Source organism: Nymphaea colorata, chromosome 13, assembly GCF_008831285.2.
Source record: "Nymphaea colorata isolate Beijing-Zhang1983 chromosome 13, ASM883128v2, whole genome shotgun sequence".
NCBI classification, from domain to species: domain Eukaryota; kingdom Viridiplantae; phylum Streptophyta; class Magnoliopsida; order Nymphaeales; family Nymphaeaceae; genus Nymphaea; species Nymphaea colorata.
The window spans coordinates 2,292,138-2,311,610 of NC_045150.1; the positions used below are offsets into that span (position 1 = coordinate 2,292,138).

The 19,473-nt window shown below is 36.0% G+C and overlaps 2 protein-coding genes across 3 annotated transcripts in view; both read right to left on the reverse strand.

Moving 5' to 3' along the window:
* LOC116266885 (phosphatidylserine decarboxylase proenzyme 2-like) overlaps nucleotides 1-930 on the reverse strand; it is a 39,835-nt gene extending 38,905 nt beyond the window's left edge. Inside the window, exons 1-2 of the mRNA XM_031648337.2 lie at nucleotides 520-930; nucleotides 355-434 (exon numbers count right to left, since the gene is read on the reverse strand). Coding sequence (XP_031504197.1) covers nucleotides 355-434; nucleotides 520-738 — 299 coding nt within the window. The 5' untranslated portion in view covers nucleotides 739-930. The remainder of the gene's footprint in view (nucleotides 1-354; nucleotides 435-519) is intronic.
* A 3,857-nt stretch (nucleotides 931-4,787) lies between these two features.
* Nucleotides 4,788-15,177, reverse strand: LOC116267335 (GDP-mannose transporter GONST1-like). Of its 2 annotated transcripts, XR_004175570.2 has the most exons (12): nucleotides 14,988-15,177; nucleotides 14,760-14,869; nucleotides 13,474-13,650; nucleotides 11,898-12,129; nucleotides 11,544-11,683; nucleotides 9,396-9,525; nucleotides 8,419-8,517; nucleotides 7,184-7,338; nucleotides 5,783-5,899; nucleotides 5,395-5,492; nucleotides 5,109-5,296; nucleotides 4,788-5,039 (listed from the first exon to the last, which is right to left on the reverse strand). XR_004175570.2 is itself a non-coding variant. In XM_031649021.2 (11 exons), exons 2-11 carry the CDS (start codon nucleotides 14,768-14,770, stop codon nucleotides 5,238-5,240), a joined length of 1,218 nt encoding a protein of 405 aa, XP_031504881.1. In that variant the 5' UTR covers nucleotides 14,771-14,869; nucleotides 14,988-15,177; the 3' UTR covers nucleotides 4,788-5,237. The 2 variants fall into 2 exon arrangements, 1 of the variants encoding a protein (XP_031504881.1); XM_031649021.2 differs by having other exon boundaries at nucleotides 4,788-5,296.
* Nucleotides 15,178-19,473: the final 4,296 nt, after the last annotated feature.

Sequence of the window (19,473 nt, forward strand, 5' to 3'; positions counted from 1 at the left end):
GTATCTTCTGTTGCTTACATATAGAATATGGTGATGAGCACAAGTAACGCTAAGACTTTATATAAGTTTACATGATAACTGCACCATAACAGCTTATAAGAGTAAAAAACAATTTCTCCCAGCAAGTGTATGAAAAAAATTGACCAAAACAATCACTGTTTACAGTTGGCCCCAAAAATATTCTAAATTCGCCATCTGTGCCCACTTAGTGAAATGAAGATCCACAACCAACTCAAGGATCATGAAAATGGAGAAAAGAACAAGGAATGCCAGTAGCGATCACACAACAGAAGAGCAGCAGCAACGGCATCAACAACCTAAAGTGAACTCAGACGGAGACAAGGTTTAACTAACTGTTCAGAGTTCACCGTCCGAAAAGTTTGTTCGCCAACAGAGAGGCACGCAAACCACTTGTCCTCAAACCCCATGTCCGCCTGCAACCTCCAGCACCAAAGGCACATTAAAACCGAGCAAGAGATCATCAGAGAATTCAAGGCGACAGCAAAAACGTTTCTTCACCTCTCTTATCTCGATGCAGGCGATGCCAAAGAGATCATCAACGGTGAGTTTCGCGTGTTGGGAGGAAGGAGGGGCCTCCTCGTCTCCATGGCCGTGGCGGCCGAGGCGGTTTTTCAGCCTCCTATATAGGCCAGATATATGCCGGCGACGCGACTTCTCTCCGTCCGAAGACCCCGATTCCTGAACGTACCCCGTCGATCGGCACTGATTGTTTCCCATCTCTCTCAAATTGGAAGGTAAGAACAGAAGAGAGAAGCAGAGGAGCTGTGCTCTCTCTCGACTTGCAGGGAAAGAAGGAAGAAGCACGACTTGCAGGGAAAGAAGGAAGGAGGAGAGGAGGCAGGCTAATGGCGGAAGTTGACGTGGCGTTGACAGTTCTCTGGTAGTAGGAGAGCGCTCGGACTCCCGCGCAATAAGAAGCCCTGGGGGCCAATCAGCCCCCCTAGTCACTCGTTTGCGTCCATCAAATCTTTTTGGACGAAAATAGCCCTGGTCGTTAAGAAGATTCAAGCAGATGCCACTATATGTTAACGGTATTAGGTAAATCATCATTTTCCAAATTCATCCTTATTGTTCCCGTTTTTCAGATTCGTGCACTTTCTTTAGAAATAATTGATACAAGTCGTGCATACCTATAGTTGAATGTCAAAAGTCGTACTTGATTAATGGTGCAAGACTTAGATGTATTTTTAACAGTATGAAAATGATAGGAGTTGTTTTTTGCTATCACAATTTTTTTGGGATACTTTTTGAAATTTTTCTTTGCAATTTATACCTAAATTCATCCCCAAGGGAAAGATGAGATTCCTTCCTTTGTTACATTTGAGAGTCTCTTTTTGAAACTATAAAAATGGATTCATTTTCCTTAATTACAGATGGTGAAAGGTATTTAACATATTTCAACTACAATCAACTAGGTAGGGACTTTCATTAAAGTAATAACAAATACAATTTTTCATTTTTTTTCTGCCCAATCTTTTCAAACAAGGTTATAGGTGGTGTTACGACTTTTTACCTGCGACGATGAAAGAGCTTAACCATCTAGGATCTAGCCACACATGATACATATGTGTCGTAAGGTTGTTGAAATATTTTAGTAGGAAAAAAAAATCATAACAAACAACCTCTCATATATTTATGTTCTCTCACAAAATGTCCTTGGATGTGAGAAAAAAAAAAACCATTTTCTAAAGGCAAAAATGAATAAACCCAAAAAATTTATTTATTTTATAACAATAAGCAAGTATCCATTTCATTATCAAAAATATATTCTCTCAAAAAGTATAACCTGCTTTGGTATCTTTGTCTCCTATCACTAAAATGCCCAACCACTTTCTAAAGGCAAAAATAGATAAGCCCAAAAAGGTTCTTTTTATAAAATAAACAATTATCCATCCCATGTATCGCGCTTTCTACCTCTCTACCATGTTAAGACATTGTCATAAATATTGTTATTGGATAAAATGTCTGTAAAATTTTGCAAAAGCAAAGTTCTTCGTTTTGTAAACTTCAAGAAAATGTTGACAATTTTAAAAAATTAACAATCATAAAAACATTTTTAAAATTTAAAAAAAATTAAAAATATTAACAGCTTAAGAAAAAACAATGAGATTTTCATTATTGGCAAGATTTTCAAATGCTATTGATTTTTTCCTTCCTTGCATTTTCTATAAAAATTACAAAGTTTTTGAAAATCTTGCAATCTCTATGACACTGTTTTGGAAACATCAAATAAGCATTATTAGGGAATATTTGGTGATAAGAATACTATATTAGTGTTGTGTGGATCCAGATTGAGACAAATTTTTGGTAGAAAACACTCATTTATGTGTCATTTGACAATGGAATGAGTAAAAAATTGTTTTATGAATCATTAAACCAAATCTATGAAACACTTATAGTATTTTATAAGCCTACTACAATTTTTAAAATAATTTGTCACTATATTTGCATTTTACATGCAACGAACTCATTTTTACAACACGGTTCGGCGTATAGTTCATGTGTGCGATTGTTGATTGGAACCCGCAAAGAATCCCAAGGAACACAAGAATCGAAGGAAAGAATGTTCCTTTTCCTGTTTGACGGGTTTTGACCTCTCAGGTCTACGAAGACGAGACGGGGTGAAGTGGTGGGAGCCCACGGCAATAATGTCGTTGGCGACGAACGACAATCTTGACGGACATTGGCCACCAAACCTTAACAAATTAGTCCATGATATTTCTCAATCCAGCCAAACCGAGTTTGTATATTTTATCCTTTCTTGCTTTTTAAATATCAAATTATATGTAAGAGTCCATGATTTTTCTCTGTCCATCCAAACCTTCTACTAATTTGTATATTTTATCCACACTTTGTTAATATCAAATTGTATGTAAGAGAGAAATACGTTAAGAGACATGGGTCATATATATGAATTGTTAGAATTTTAAATTTTTATCACAAAAAAATTCACTGAATTGACATTAGCCACAGTTTATGAAGGACAACTGTTAATAGTAACTTTAATGTCAATTTATGCTATTTTTACTGACCAACTTTTATATTTTAACCATCCAACAACTATCTATCATACAACAACATTGACTTTATATATATATATATATATATATATATATATAAGGTTGTTTTCAATGGTTAAAAGTTAGAAATTTGTAGTCAGATGGTTTAAAATTAAAAAGATATAGTCATTAAACGCATTACAAATGATTGCTAAAAACATCATGAACAATTGCTTACATCATAAAACGTAGCTACTGCTATAGTGGCGACAATTCTATCGCACAAAAATAGTCGCCACAATTCTTTCAAAAGATAAATTTTTGAGAAACTGAGCGCTTGTTTGTTAATTTGTAGAATTTGTAGAAGTTGAGTGATATGACTTATTATCTGCCCAAATGTTATGTAGGTCCTTTTGTGATTTTTTCTAAAATGCACAGCCTGCTTTTTGTTTACTTTAAAAAAAAAAAAAGTAGCACAGTTTAAGATTCGTACGAACTTTTTGGTCCGTGACGATTTTACAGAACAAAAGTTTGTAAATGTTTCTCAAAGTTTATTTCTCCGACATAGTTTTAAATATATTAATTTTTAGTGAAAAGGCTCAAGGTTTTTAATACAATATAAAGTGTTCTCATTCAAGGGCACCATAGCTCGTCCGACTGGTGAATGGGGAATCGATGAAAGACTAGTTGACGGTGTCTCCTTTCCACTCAGATCATGAGAGAGCCCTCAACTCCAAGAAGAGGAGGATCTTCCACTTTTTAGAAGCATCCCAACCATTAGCAACACAAATGCCCTCTGAACTATTAGTTCTTTTTTGCCTTTTATGCTCAATGCATTTCTCTCCCACTTTCTCCATTCCTGCTTTTTTTTAATCATTTCAATTATATTTAAATAATCTCTCCCTCTCTCTCTCTCTCTCTCTCTATATATATATATATATATATATATATATATATATATATCCACCCCTCTGCTACCCCACTGCCACTGCCACCGGAGCCGATCGCTAGCTGGTGGGCCTGCCGAGATCCGCCGGGCCCACTGGCGAGGCGATGGGAGCCGGCGGTGGTGATGGTTGAAGAAATCCACCTACCACAGAGGGCTGGGTGGCCCGCCGGCACCGGGGAATGCCGCTGCCTGGCCTGCCGGCATTGGAGAATGGCGCCGGTGGTGCACTGTGGGCAAGATAGCAGAGGGAGGGAATGGTTAAAAAAATGTGAAAAAAGACTGTTGAGATCGACCGGCTCTAATGAGCAGTAATTTTGACACAAAATACCCACAGTCATGGTGTTATATATATATATATATATAGAGAGAGAGAGAGAGAGAGAGAGAAAGAGAGAGAGAGAGAGAGAGAGAGGTGACATTGAAACGGAGGAAAATATATCACTATGGTGTACGAACAAACCATGGGCTTGTTCAACTAATGAACAATATAAAAACAGGAAAAGATGGTTAAAATATAATATATGAGCGTGTAACGTACTAAATATTAACGCCACCAATCACATATTTTAGGTCCTTTTTAAAGCGCCTGTGCACGATCTTCATATTTCCAGAAACAAAAAAATGACATAAAATTAATAGTTTTAACGTACAAAAATTTTACGAACAAAAAAATTTAGATTGTTGGTTCTTAAATTACTTGTGCAATCTTAATTTATACATTAGAGGACATCATTTTTATACGAATTTGTAATGTCATGTATGTCAAAATCACATCTACACGGTTAATCCAACCTATGAAAGAATCAAACTTCGCCTGATCTTCTTAAACAATGTTTCCAAATTTATTAAATGAAAATTGCAATGTAATTTGTTACAGGGTAAAAGCTTGTGTAATCACAAATAAGAATTAGGTGTACTGGCACGAAAGAATAAACAATGGGGCGAAAATCTCACAGCGAGCTCAGATGAAAAGAATATAATGACAAATTACTGTAACACCTGCTGTCTGCGCTCAACCGTGTTGAATATTTCACAAAGAATCATCTTCTGCCGTGTGTTGTCAACTCACCCTGCCACCAAAAGAAAGAGCCATGAAGTTCGCTCTTTTTCTTCAAAAAGATTCTCTATTAGACTATTACCACTCTGACCCTTGAAATGTGGTCGCTGGAAAAATCATGAACTCCTATCGAGTTGAGACAATTATAAAACCAGCCATCAGAACGTGTGCCAGAAGGACATACATTAGACCTCCTGCTGTTTTTCACACCTCATGACTGGGTCTTCTGCGACATTTTTGCTTTTGCAAAGAACACACCAGCCATAAGACCTGCATAATGCAATTCAAATGTAACTCCATGGATCATGCAATTACCGAGTTTGTCAAGAAAACAATTACACTAGTTTGGCTCTGGCACGAGAACCTACCAAAAAGAATGCTGAAGAAGTTTTCAAGTGTCGTTGGAACGTTGAAGAGCAAAATTCCAGCAATGGAGAGAGGAATCTTGTTCAGTGACCCCACCAAACTGTAAAGGAAGCAAATAATTGGCCATCCATTTCAATTGAATAGTACATGTGACAGCACAAGGTTGCTTCAATCAACTTTCAACATATTCTCGATAAGGTGATGAGCACATTTGATAACATGTGGATGAATAACAAGCCCCAAGGATAAACGTTATGATGCAAACAACCATTCAAGAAACATCACTATCATCGGGCATCTTTGCTTTTTCCATGGATTAATCTTTCAGTACCAGTGATAAACTTTTGTTCTCATGGTAACATGTGCAGAAGAGAAATATTCAGGTCTTACCTATAGGTGGTAGCACCAGTCTGATGCAGGAACCACATTGAAGTGAAGCTGATGGCCATGCCCAACAGTCCACTTGCTGTCATCACCAACCAGAACGTAGGCATCCTTAAAAGCGGTCTGTTAATAAGTAGCATGTAAATTGATATTCACGAAAGATAATGAATATTAAAAGAAACAAAATTAACATCAACATATTTGCTATTTATGCAGCCTTGTGCTATTCAGATTTAGCAGAAATACTTTTATCTAAGGGCAAAGCTTTTGACATCCAACTGACAATTATGCCACGTTGAGCCCATGCTACAGATACTGATGTAGTATGTTATGCTCTTCTTCATTCAAATCATGAGAATGAATCTGAATTCTGAAGTAGTTTCAACTCTCTTTGAACACAGAGACATGAGAATGCCTGTGCATCCAACTTATAAACAGACAAAACTTCCTAAACTCAGTAAATCCATATCTATATCGGAAAAAATTGGATGATCTTTATCATATTCAATCTCTACTCATGCTGGACAAGCCCCTGACAGATCCATCTCAAACCTACTTTCAGCTTCTAATTATTGGTAATTTTTTTTTCCTTTTCTAGCAATAGAACACTCAAATGAACAACCCCTTCCTTTAGATTATGACTCACAGCTCAATTACCTGGATACTTGTACAAGTGTTGGTCTGAGACACATGACACAAAAAGCTAGATACAGGAACATGAATGAGATTCATGCTTCTATTTCCTCTGTAGTCCCCTGTTTAATGAGTACTGAATTGTACAATCTATGAAGATATAGATTTTCAAACTATTAAAAACATGCTCACGATTTTAGGTAAAGAGTTAATGAAAGGAACCAGAAAAGATATAGTGAAGTTGACCAAAGGAACCCAAGGATTTGGTATATTCAAATGAGAAAAACAACAAAGATGTTTAAATCCTGGTTTCCAAATAGCAATGGTTTGGAATCTTTGGATACTTCTGCAAAGTGCAATACTGCAATTTATATGAGTCTGACCCTAATATAAGATAAGTCTAGAGATATTAACAGATGTTGAAAACCTGATTTCTAGATAACAATGGTTTCAATGCTTCTGCAGAGTGCAATTTATATATGTCTGACTGATAATATCGTGAGAGAGAGAGAGAGAGAAAGGGTGGGGAGGAGGGAGGGAGGAAGGAAGAGAGCGAGCTATTTCACACAGTTTATTTTTTGCAGAATTTGTGTCCCTTTGTGCTTTCCAGTTCATCGTAAAACTTTTATACATAAGAGTACATAGAACAAAGGCAAATAAATGAATTATAATCCAAGAATGAAGAGTGTCAGCACACACACAAGACAGATAAGAGAAATGCCCCTTCCAAAAAGTATTGGATGCTAATCAAGAAAGAGAAGCAAAAGAACTCACGTCTTGGAAAGGTAATCAATCTCATTGAAGCCAACAATAAGCAGCACTCCCAAAGGTAAGGAGAGGGCATTGTTTAGGAGCACCATTGAAAATTCATTCAAATTTCCAGATTTTGTTACTTGTTTTGCTGAATCCATTACTCTCCTCAGTGTTAACTGGCATGAGAGACATCAGTGCAAGGTTAAATTACTTAATCTGGTACTGGAAGAACAAAAAATAATCACTGAACTTGATTTGAACTTTGCAGCATATAAACAATTCATGCAGAACAGCAATAAAATTGGCATAGCAGCTCAGTACTACTTTGGACACAGTGATCTGGGAGCCCTTAACTACCTCATTAAGATATCTAGCAAAGAAATTACAGCTAAGCATCTTATAGTTTTATTTACCTATAGTGATTCACATGCCAACAGACACACTTCTAGTTACTGGTAATAATGGTTGCTCCAATGCTGGCCCCTGGTTACTATGAAAACCATTTTCACAAATACTGTTCTTGAGTTTTTATCCTCAAGGTATTCCTCGGGAACTAGTCAGGAAGTTTGTTATCTCAAGAAAATCTCAGGTAAAAACAACTAAAACATACAAAAAAAGGAACATCTGAAAATTTGAGTTTTTTTATTAGTTTCCTACAAAAACGTTGATTAAATATTAAAAATATTTCTCTGTTTCCTTTTTTTTACTTGCTCATTTTTTTCGTGTTTTTATAAAATACCAATATTTCTGACGGATGGACAGTGCTATAAACAAGAATACAAGAAAATTTTGGTTATAATAAAAATTCAAAGTATTAAGGACACATCATTTTATGCACTTGAGCTACCAATGATGTCTCTTGACTCAGGCTGTGGTTTAAGCATGTAAAATAGAAAAGAAATATCATACCAAATAGTGTGTGAACCTAGATTCTTTCATAAATATAACTTCTTTGAGCCTTTCACTAATTTCACGAATAAGACAAGATCAAGGCATAGCCACAATTACTAGCCTGCTGACTCTTAAGTCTTAACTAAGACAAGATCAAGGTGTACCCACAGTTAGAAGCTTGCTGACTCTTCACTGTAAGGCCACAAAATCCAAGTAGTAAAAGACCTACAGTTCTTGAGTAGGCAACTTCTTGTTTGTCATGCATACCACTGTCTTGTCCCCTAAGACAGACCATTAATCGAGCTCTAAATTTGTCACATGCCTTGGATTACAAGACCAGAATGCACAGCAGAGAAAAGGATTACCGAATATGAAGCCGTTAGAAGACAGTTCACACCCTGCCATGCGTAGCCGACTGCATGAAATGTAAGATCAGTAATCCCACCAGAAATTGCTGATACGATCTGCATAAACAAAGAGGATAGATGCACTTATCCATATAAGTTTTGGTTCATACACTGTACTATTACAAGGATGGATAAATAACTAGAGATGAAGGACCTTAGCAGCACACTCAGTTAGCCTATTTGAGTAAAGCCCATGAGAACAATAAGGAAATTATCATCAACATTAAGAAAATACCTGGACATTGTTTAATATAAGAAAAGGGAAAAGCTGAAAGATAATGAAGGAATAGATTTAACCTTATTGAAACTCATTCATGTTGAAAGATATAAAATGTCAGAGACATAAGGTTTTAATTTTTGTCAAATGCTGAACAAGGAGTGCAGATCAGGGGTGAAGAAAGGATTATGATAAGTGCTTTCCATGAAAGAAAAAAAGTTATCTTTCTCATGAGCTGTGAAAAATGAAATTCATAAGCTTGTCTGCCTAGCATTAATTTATTGCATGACACATCCAGCTCCACCATTAAAAGGCATACATTCACAAGAGAGTGTCTGGTTGAGAGAGAATGAGACGAGAGAGAGGGAGATGCAGATGTCATATGCTTGGTTGTCCACCCACCGCTATTTACCCGATTAGATGACTGGACGTTTAAAAAGCCTAATGTGATACATGCTTATTTCTCTTACATCCCAAGAATAGCTCAAATATATCTGTGGCATGTGTTGGATGGATTTTCAGAGGTGCTGAAAAAACGACTCATAATTTTCCAAAACTTCATTGCCTTAAAAAAATCACAATTTACTCTGCAAGATAGTAAACAGAACAGTGTCATGCAAACAAACTACACAGAACATCTCCACGGTTTAGATTGAGTAAAATGGATAGTTCACTTCAAGAGAAAACACTTGAACTGCAAGCACATGGTTGACCATACCATTAAGAAAAGCGCAGCCCACACTTTAGTCTCATGATGCTTATGGAAAATGTACATCTCACCAACTGCAGTTATCACATTGGTGACATTCTTAAGAACTGTCACCATTGCAACATTAATGTACTTAAGGCTGCAAGAGAAACAGCTATAGTCATTCAATAAGAAGGCACAAGTGTAAAAAATAGTCTGATGAAACTGAATAAAAGGAAAGCATCCTCAAGCTCATTACGGTACTTGAGCATGACAGCAGCAAAAGTCCTACAGTTCCTTTAAATCATAACCTTTATTTTTTCTTTCATGATCAATAATTAGTAATTTTGTTCAAATGTTGTGAATTGCAGTTCATGAGAATCAACACAATACATGTACTCAAGCAAGCTCAACAGGCCTAGTGAAAAATCAAGGACTGTCTAGGATAATCAGTCATGGAAATGGGAACATATATGGAAGCTGAAAACTGGAAGAAGGACACTTGAAACCTTCCCATGCACTATAAAGAGGGGCCTAAGTGACAAACTGAAAAAGGATACAGACAATAAATGTAACAAAAATAAAAATATGAATGAGAAAAAATGAAATAGAGCAGTGAAGAAAGTACATCTAATAACTACAAATATGTCAAATGAAATACATTCAAGAACGACTATAGGCATATGAACCAAAGAAAGGAATATCACAGAGCATGACAGCAAATTTGTGCAGTCATGGAAATTTCTACCAGGAGTTCCAATTGATGAGAAGATCCACAACTGCCAGAACGTGTGCAAGCAAAATGGTATCTGTTGATGGCTAGAAAGGGCAAAGCATGGTTTAGGAACAAATTTCTGAAAAATTTCATCCAGAATGTGTACTATCTGTGAAATCCATTTTGTTGAGTTGCACATACATCACTAATGCAGATCTCTACCAAAGGAAGTAAGTTCATTTTTCCAATCAAAATAATATCTATAGCCTAATGGAATGAGGTAGGAAGTGGACATAGGAGTCTTCCATTTCACTGGAAAGGTCCATTGCTTAATTCGACAAAGATATGTTGCCAGAAATGAAAGCCCCAAGGCATGTTGCACATCTAAAGTTCTGTTTCAAGAAACTGAAATTATATGTGGAAGCAGCTATTTTCCATGGAGAAGAAACACAATGGAACATTAGACTCTACATAGTGTGTCCTCCATCATGCGTACCAAGCATGACCAGTCCCATATAACTTTTGTACACCAAATACAAACAGTCCCTGACAGTATATTTCAGACATGGGAGATGGATATATCTTGTTTTCTGTACTCAGACACTGTATTGGTTGCTAATACAATATTTTTGTTGGTGAGAGAGTTAACAGCTTCCCTCTGGGTTGCATCTAGTAATCATGTTAGTGCAAACTGCTCCCTCTCATTATCTATTATCAGTGGGTTAGCATCTTTCATTTTTTTCCTTCATTGACTTATGCATCTAATATGCTTTTTGGGAATACATTATTATGCTACTAATTCATGTCCAATAGTTAAATTGTTACAGTCCTAACTTACGGATTGAATCAAAAAATAACATTTCTTCAATTATCCATCAGGCTTGAGGTCAGATGATATATAGTTGATTATAAGAGTTTCAAGGGTTATATATAAGTTAAGGGCAAACAAAAAATCAAAGGGGACTAACCATCATCAGAAACCACATGATTCGTTTTTAACATTATTCCCCTAATCCCCTTAGATGCAGGCAAGGGCATGACCATAGGAAGATTGATGATGTAATTAGTTGAAAGTCATATACAGTAACTCTAGAAACACTGTCTAGTGGAATTACTCCTGCAACCACACTGTCAAGAATATATGAGTGTAACCATAATTAAATATTTTTATGGTCTTAATATATACTCATTGGTCATTGCCACTCACTACATGCATCAAATTGCAACCTAGGAATTGAAAAGAAGATGGGATATTTACCATATTAACCTCAAACAAGAACTTTCCATAATTCATTCAATAAGATTAATGAACTGCTTAGCAGTGTAAGAGCACGACAAAAGTAAAAGAAACTTAAATATAGAAAACATAAGAGTATTGAAGATCATGAGAAAATGTCAAAGCACAAGACAGACTTGCAGCAAACTACTTCGCAAGATAAACAAACACAAATTAGACTGCTTACCTAAATATGCTTGTAATAAGCATCCCAACAAATATCACATTCACAGGTAACCAGACCTTAACCAATCTCCAGGTAAGGGGCTCTGTGGAGATTATGCCAAAAAAACTCAGAAGGGAAACAATAATTACAGCAACGAGATTCTGCAAACAAAAATATAGATGTCAAATCAAAATAGACAAACCATCTATAATACTTCATGTAAATGCAACTTTAATACAGTTACCACATGCAAATATCATGAAAAAGTATGATACAGGGCAGTTGCAGCATTCCCTATGCGGAAAATGCATAAAAAATTACTGATAGCAATTCCTAATGAATCAGTTCAGCAGTGAAAAAGGACCAGAAATTCACCTGGTATGCCATTAGAAATATTCCAGCATTAAAATCATAGCCCGATAGGACAAATTTATTGACCAGTATCATGCTGCATGATGAAATGCAATACGCAATCCCTGACAGTAGAGCTTTGTTGTAAAGTTTTCCAAACACATGGCGATGTGCACTTCTATCTCTATCTTTCTCCACTTTACCGTCTTCTAAGTCAGCACCATCATTCCAGAAAGCTTTCACCTCAGGATACGTTCTATATAAAAGAAGCGTACAAAAGAAAAAGAAACTGTGAATAACTCTAAGGCATTAAGATGAAAAACACTCTGCAGATAACAACGTGAAGATCTGGTATATTTTCATTACCGGAATCATACCTCCCAAAGGGAAAAGAGAGAACAGTTAAATTGCATCACCACCCCCCACCCCCCCCCCCCCCCCCCCCCCCCGGCAAATGAGAAGCCACATATAAGAATTATAGAAGTTTGCAATTTTAGACAATTAACAAAAGCATAATTTATGCATGTGTGTTCATGATATGCATCTTTTTTGTTGACATTGTTATGTTAGGGGCATTTAAAATAAACATCACCATTTATTATTTATGTATTAGTTAATAGTTAATTTTCTTAAGCTACAACCTATGGTTTTCCACACTGTCAAGTGCAGTATGACAACCTTCTGACACTAAATGCTTTATGGTTCAATCATCAAAAACATTGGTCATGGATAACGACTTTCTTACTAAAGCTTCACTTCCCTAATGATTTTCCTCTTGATTCCAATGCTAAAAGCATCAACGAGGGGATTGCAGACTAGGAGAAAAAGATACAAACTTGACAGGTAAACATGTGCATCCTCTGAATCTGGACCATTTAGTGACTCCATCTTTCACCAAATAATATTTTATACCCATGAAGTGCTTGTGATGTGCATATAAGTGAAATGTTAGATGAGGAAGGTATTTCATATCTCATGCCCATATTTTTTTCTAAGCCTTGTCTCATAGTATCCTCATTTTAAGGATCTAGACTTGGTTACCCCCCCTTTTTGTACCCATTCCTCATAATTAGATGGACTTGAAATTCATTTTGGATGGACTCAATTTTCAATTTTTCATTTAAATGGTAAGTGATTATCCTTTCGAATTAATATCATGTTCTTTTCCTTTCCTTGGACTCTTTCGTGCATGAATCTGACACTTCAAGAACATTTGAATAGCAGAACATTTAGGAACCTTAATTAACTGTCAGAAACCATGCCATGCATATGATCCTTATGGCCGTAATGCTCATTATCCAAATGCAAAATGATACTTATAACTAGTTAAGCTTGTAACAGAATTGGAACAACAAACCACCAACCCACGTCAAAACAAAATTTTGAAAAACATCAGTCTGCTTCCTATCCTTGTCAAGGCATGCCCATATGAATGCATATGGAGCATCAACAGATGTATCAGTTTCCTTACGAGTTAGATATTGTATATGCTTAAGTTGAGTGCATGCTGGAGTTCCTTATGAAATATAATTAAATGCCATTGTCTCGCTACTGCATTGAAAATGATTTGCTCCTCAAATTACTAAAATATAACACATGCCTGCTGAGTAAAGCTTTCTTTGTTCCTGGGCTCAAAATTTGACTGACAGCTCCATTTTGCTCACGATCAATCAGACCACGCCATTCACCATGAACAGAGACTTCATGTTTGCCATCTATGTGTTTTCTTTCATGAGTTGGATCAGGAACGTCAAGGGCTGTCATTGCCGGCATGATTCTGGAACACAATTTGATTCACTTGTTATGGCTAGTGTGCTTCATATAAACAGAAAAATATTAATATCAACTAATAGTTTTATAATGGCAGCATTCATTTCTTATATACACACAAAGTAATATCAGATGATCATTTTCAAAAGGAAAATAAAAATCAATGCCTAAACAAATTTTCACAGTTACAACTTACGAATGGAATTTTATTCTTGTTGTGAATGTAAATAAATATACTATCATGTGGCAAAGGATAACTTCATCAAAATGGCATAGGGATGTCATAAGGGTAAGGTATATTTCCAAAGTATCAGGTCAGGATACAGAATAACCAGGATGCTTTCTCATAAGAAAACCAGCAGATGATCTTTCATTTAAAAATGGAGATTCTGATAAAGCTTTGTAAATATGAAGAAAGTATATGGTTTACACTTCTGGACTTCCTAGAAGTTTCCTTTTACGGATGTCTGGGTTGCAGTAATCATGAGTTCAATCTTATGCAAGCTTAAAACAAGGAAAAGATTGAACTTGTTTAACAAAGATTGGCTTCCACGCATACAACCAAAAAAGATCATCGGATAAACTCTTAGCAAGCGCGTGAACATCTATTTGAACATGTTAAAAAAAGAAAAGACAAAGCAAATAACACCATAGTCAGTTTCTTCACCTACCAGATGGCATAAAAGCAGGAACAGGAGCTCCAATACTTAGAAGCGTGAATTGATTCCTAAGAAGAAGATAGAGCATCCGATTCTCTTCTCTTTTCTTTAACTTTAACAGAAGTACTACTTCAGGTAACTAAAATTAAACTTCCAAAATCGCAATAACTGCCTGTTCACAAAATTGAAAAAGGAAGATTTTTCATGCAAAAGGGAAGTTCTTCTACCGGCAAGATTACAACAAATCAGCCGCGAGCATAAAAAAGGAAAATGTTATCCCATGAGGAAAGATCCTGCAAGAGAGGATTGCTTCCCAAACTAAGAATCAGAATACAACTGCTAGAGACCACTTGAAATCAGCCTCCTACTTCATGATTTCAAAAAGGAAAAACAAAAAAGCAAAAGTAAAGACAACAACCCAGAAAGCAAAGATGTCAAAAGCCAACTTTCTACGTACCTCGAACCCATGAGAGCAGTTGTGACGAGAAGCTCGTTGCAGTAAAACGGCTGCGGCACAGAAACAAGTTCAAAGAAAACTCTGTTTCTTCGTTGACAATCCCCAACAAACTAAAAGTTCAAACAAATTGGAAACCCAATCAGGAGAACCTAGTGCATATCATGAAAACAAACCAAAAGCAAAAGATCGTGAAAAACTAGAGCAATCTGAGTAATTGCGGGGCATTACCTCTTCAGTGCCGAGAGAGAGATGACATCAACATTGGAGAGCACTATTTTGAAGCATTGAACGAACACAAAGAGGAACTGAATGCACGCTCATGGCAAAGAATCGCAACGTGTATATTTATATATATGAAAACATAGAAACGTATCAGTTTATTCCAAGTAATTTTTCCATCAGCTCACTAAGAACTTTAAAGAGACAGGTAATGAAGCAAGTTCCTTTCAAATGGATGTCTGTCTGGGGCAGAAGAAATATGAAAGGACAAAACTATCCCTAACACTTTGCCATGAAAATGGCTCTAAGGCAGGAAAATGACCTTTTCCTCTGTTGGCCACTCATTGCCTGCTTTGAATTCCCTTGTTTGGTCGGAAAACTTGTAAAGCAAACGAGGCTTAGACCCCCTTCGGTTCACCATCTTTGCTTAGAAAATTTATTGCTTTGCCAGAAAAAAGAGTTGACCTTTCTTAGCTAAGGGAAACAGCCACCAATGGTCTCCTTGTCAATGGATCTCCACTGTAAAGCACTCGAATTTTTTTTTTTACAGTTCAGTTTTTCCTGTAATGGTAGTGTCACACTTTCGCTTCTGATAACCTTTTCGAAAAAGCTTTCATAATTTTCTCAGCTTTGGTTTCCTCACGTCAAAATCTTTTCTCCACTCTCACGATAAAGCAAACGAAGGTCTACTTGACCAAAACGGACGGAAATTGATTCCCCAGTCGAAGCCGCATTCTTGCGGATAACAATCTCACAAAGATAAGCGAATTTTCTGAAACAATTTTGACGTGCAGACTTGAGGAAAAAAGTTGTGCATATTAGGATAGAAGGAAAAAGTTTTTTTCGTCTTCGAACTCGTAATGAATGTTTTGAAGTTTTTTAATATTGAGATCCATTTTTTGCATGAAAGAATTTGAAATCGGTAAAAATTATGAGGAATACGTCTGATACTTGTCGACGCCCACGTTGGCATGTCCAAGACAGAAATGCAGAAAATGATATTCCCTGATTGTTGCCTCAAACAAACCTACGGATCAGATTCATGCTAGAGGTTCTGAAGCTTTTGGCTGTACCAAATTTGATCGGAATTGAACATACACTTTCTATGAAACTGTCCCAAAAAATGAAGTGAATTCATAGAATACTTGGAAGGCTGCTTCATGAATCTATCTCAATTTTGTAACAATAACAATGTACTACTATTGCCAAAAGACCCTTCAGTATGCAACCATGAATTTCTCAACATCTGACAAACTGTGCCCATTATTTTTTACAGGATATTAAGATATAAGACATTTCATACTTACAGTAGAATCACATGTTCAAAAACTTGCTTTCTGTTAAAAAAAAATCATATTTATAAGGTTTTATAAAAGAAAAAAACGTGTTGTTCATAAAGAACAGCATTTTGGTCAATGGGTACTTGGCGCTTATAGTAAAATCTTTCTCAGGAAAATTTTCCCTAGGTGTTGTGACATGAAACAAAAACCCTTGCAACAGTGATACCACATGGGAACAATTATGGCCCAGGAAATTGAGTCCTAACAATTTGGTATGGTAGAGATCTGATATGCCAAACCTGCCGAACCCAATATGGCATTTTCTGAGAACTTTTGAGGGTCAACCCTCCTTTTCTCCCCAAGTGGGTTGGGCAAAAACACATTTAAGATAAAAAAAAAAGGAATTGTATAAATAAATAACAAAATGAGGAGCCCCATTAAATTCAACAAAGAGGAAAGTGGGTGCATCACCAGCCAGCCAATGTTGAACCATCGGCTGCACTGACCAAACCATGTTAGTTAAGAAAAACCTCACTTGAGTTTCTATCTCCAAGCAAGGAAAGAGCCTCCAGAGGAGTTTCACACACCAGTTTGAGTAGGCAGTGGGTCAGTGGTTCGAACGTCATGGGCGTTAACTCTTCTTAAATCAATGGGATGACATGTACTCAACTCACACCAGCAGCTCTTGAATATGAGGAAAGAGAGACATGGGTATTAACTTTTCTTGAATCAATGCACCAGGCACTGATGCAACATCTCTTGAATATGAGGAAAGAGAGAGAGAGAGAGAGGGTTTCTGCTCTTACTTTACAATGAGATATCACCCACTATGTAATAATGTTTCATGAAGTCTAAACCGAAGATGCATAAAATAGTTTGTTACTTTTTTTTTTTTTTTTTTTTTTTGACAAACACCCTCTAAGAAATACATGTCTCATATTAAGATTCTAAAAAAATAGCACTAATAACATAGTAGCAGCACTAATAAAATAGTGAAAAAAAGTCGTTAAAACATTTTACCTTTTTCCAAGGCCATGTGTACAATTTCTCCAAAAATTCAGTCCTCAAAATTAGGTTAGTTTTTTTTTTCTAAATAACTTTTTCAGGAAAAAAGCATCTGAAGTTTTTTTAAGGTTGAGGAAAAAAGCATCTGAAGTTTTTTCAAGGCCCTCAAGCGCCCAAAAAAAAATTATGATATGATAAGTTCCACCACCAGCAACAACAACACTAATAATAATAATAACAATAATAATAATAATAATTTATGAAGGTGACAAGCAGCACCGACCACAGAGTTGTGTGGGAGGGAATTTTTTGGGTGGAAACTGATGGCGACTCCCACTGCACGTGATAAAGTTAGGCAGACCAGCATGTTCAAAAGAGAAAAGAAATCGAGCAACTTCCATAGACGCTGCTCCCTTCTTCTTTTTCCTTTTCTCCTTACCTGTCAACTTGATCAGTTTCTCCACCATTAATAAGTCTAAAATTCTTCAATATGATGTATATATTTCAAAATAATTTAAGAAAAAGAAAGCACAGTCGACATTCTTTTTCTTTCTTAGGTGAGCGAGATAATTACAACCCATCACCTGAAAAAGTGAGCGGGATGAAGACCGTCTTTCCCATGCCTTCTGGGTCCAAAGCTAGCCTTGTATCGGCCTTTAAGTAAAGTCAAGACACGCGTAATGCACATTAAATTATTGACACCCATAGAAATCAAATTGGCAAAGTGTCGTTAATGCATTACTAATCAGAATAGCTACACTATGCCCCTTGAAGCAAACATTCATATTTTATGGGTAATCCATTACAAGCACGCGCATGTAAAGTATTAAACATAAACAAATGCATGAAATTCATATGTATATAATATAATACATTTCATGTATTGTCGATATCTGATAGTGATCCTCAAATATTGGCTAATATGGGGCTGACTAGGGTCATATTATCAGCTAATTCGGCTTCTTATAGACAGGACGTCTTGTCTATCACATTGATGTTCATTGTCCACTGTTTGATGATTTTATAAACATGATTATCAAAAAACAATTTTTTGTCTTAATCCCGAAACGATTTAAAATGGCCGACATTACATTTTGTTAAGATTTTCGAGACGATTCGATGACCGATACTGTTTAGCCCAACAGATCTGAAACAATTTTGAGTAGAATTTATGGAGATATAATCGGGTGCTTAATTGAAATAATCGAATCCATTTGACTTGTGGCTTAAGGAGAAGAAGACAACAGCATGTTTTGGCACGTTCCTCCTTCGATCTGAGAGGGCCGTCGTTGTTGGTTGACTAATTGATGGAAGAAGAAGAAGACCCCGTTGGTCTGCGCTCCTCCTTTGGTTCACACCACTCTGTGGCCACCCCCTTCTCTCCAGGTCAGAAACAAACCAGTTTTTTAGGCGCACATCTTGGCACTTTGTCCTTTTTCTCTCTCTTCTCATTCAATATCTTAACTTAACTTTATGGTTTGGTATATCTCCATCTTATACATAAATATATCCATATATATATATATATATATATATATACACAATCATAAGGTCATATTGCTTAAAAACATTTTAATGGGTCTGGTTTTTGGTTCTTACCTAATTGGACTGGTATTTATCAATATATAAGAAGCAAAAACCAGACCCATTAAAATGTTTTTATGCAATATGATCTTAAGAGTGATTTGATGGGGAACATACGTTAAGTTAGCCATTTGTTTTTTACTTTAATCTTGTTTTTTAATAATAAAAAAATGACAGGTTCTTGGAGTATCTAAATTTTGATATTAGAAAAATCAATTTTTTTTACAAAAATAACATGAATTAGATCATGATATACATTGAATTACTGTTTATCGATATATTACGATGCTCACATTTGTCCAGTTCTTATCTCTTATCTCAATGGCCTGGTTTCCAATTTATCTCTCTCTCTCTCTCTCTCTCTCTCTCTATATATATATATATATATATATATATATATATATATATATATATATATATATTGTTGTCACTAAAAAAATTGATTGTTTTAATTGAGCTTTAATGGAGAAATTCAGGTAGTAAAATCCAAAGAAGATACGACCTGTTAGGGGGATCTTGTCATGAATTTGTGACCGAACTTTTGTGTAGGCTTTAGGAATGAGTCCATACAGCCTAACAAGTAATAACATATTCCAAATATAAAAGGGCCGTTGATGGGTAGGTTG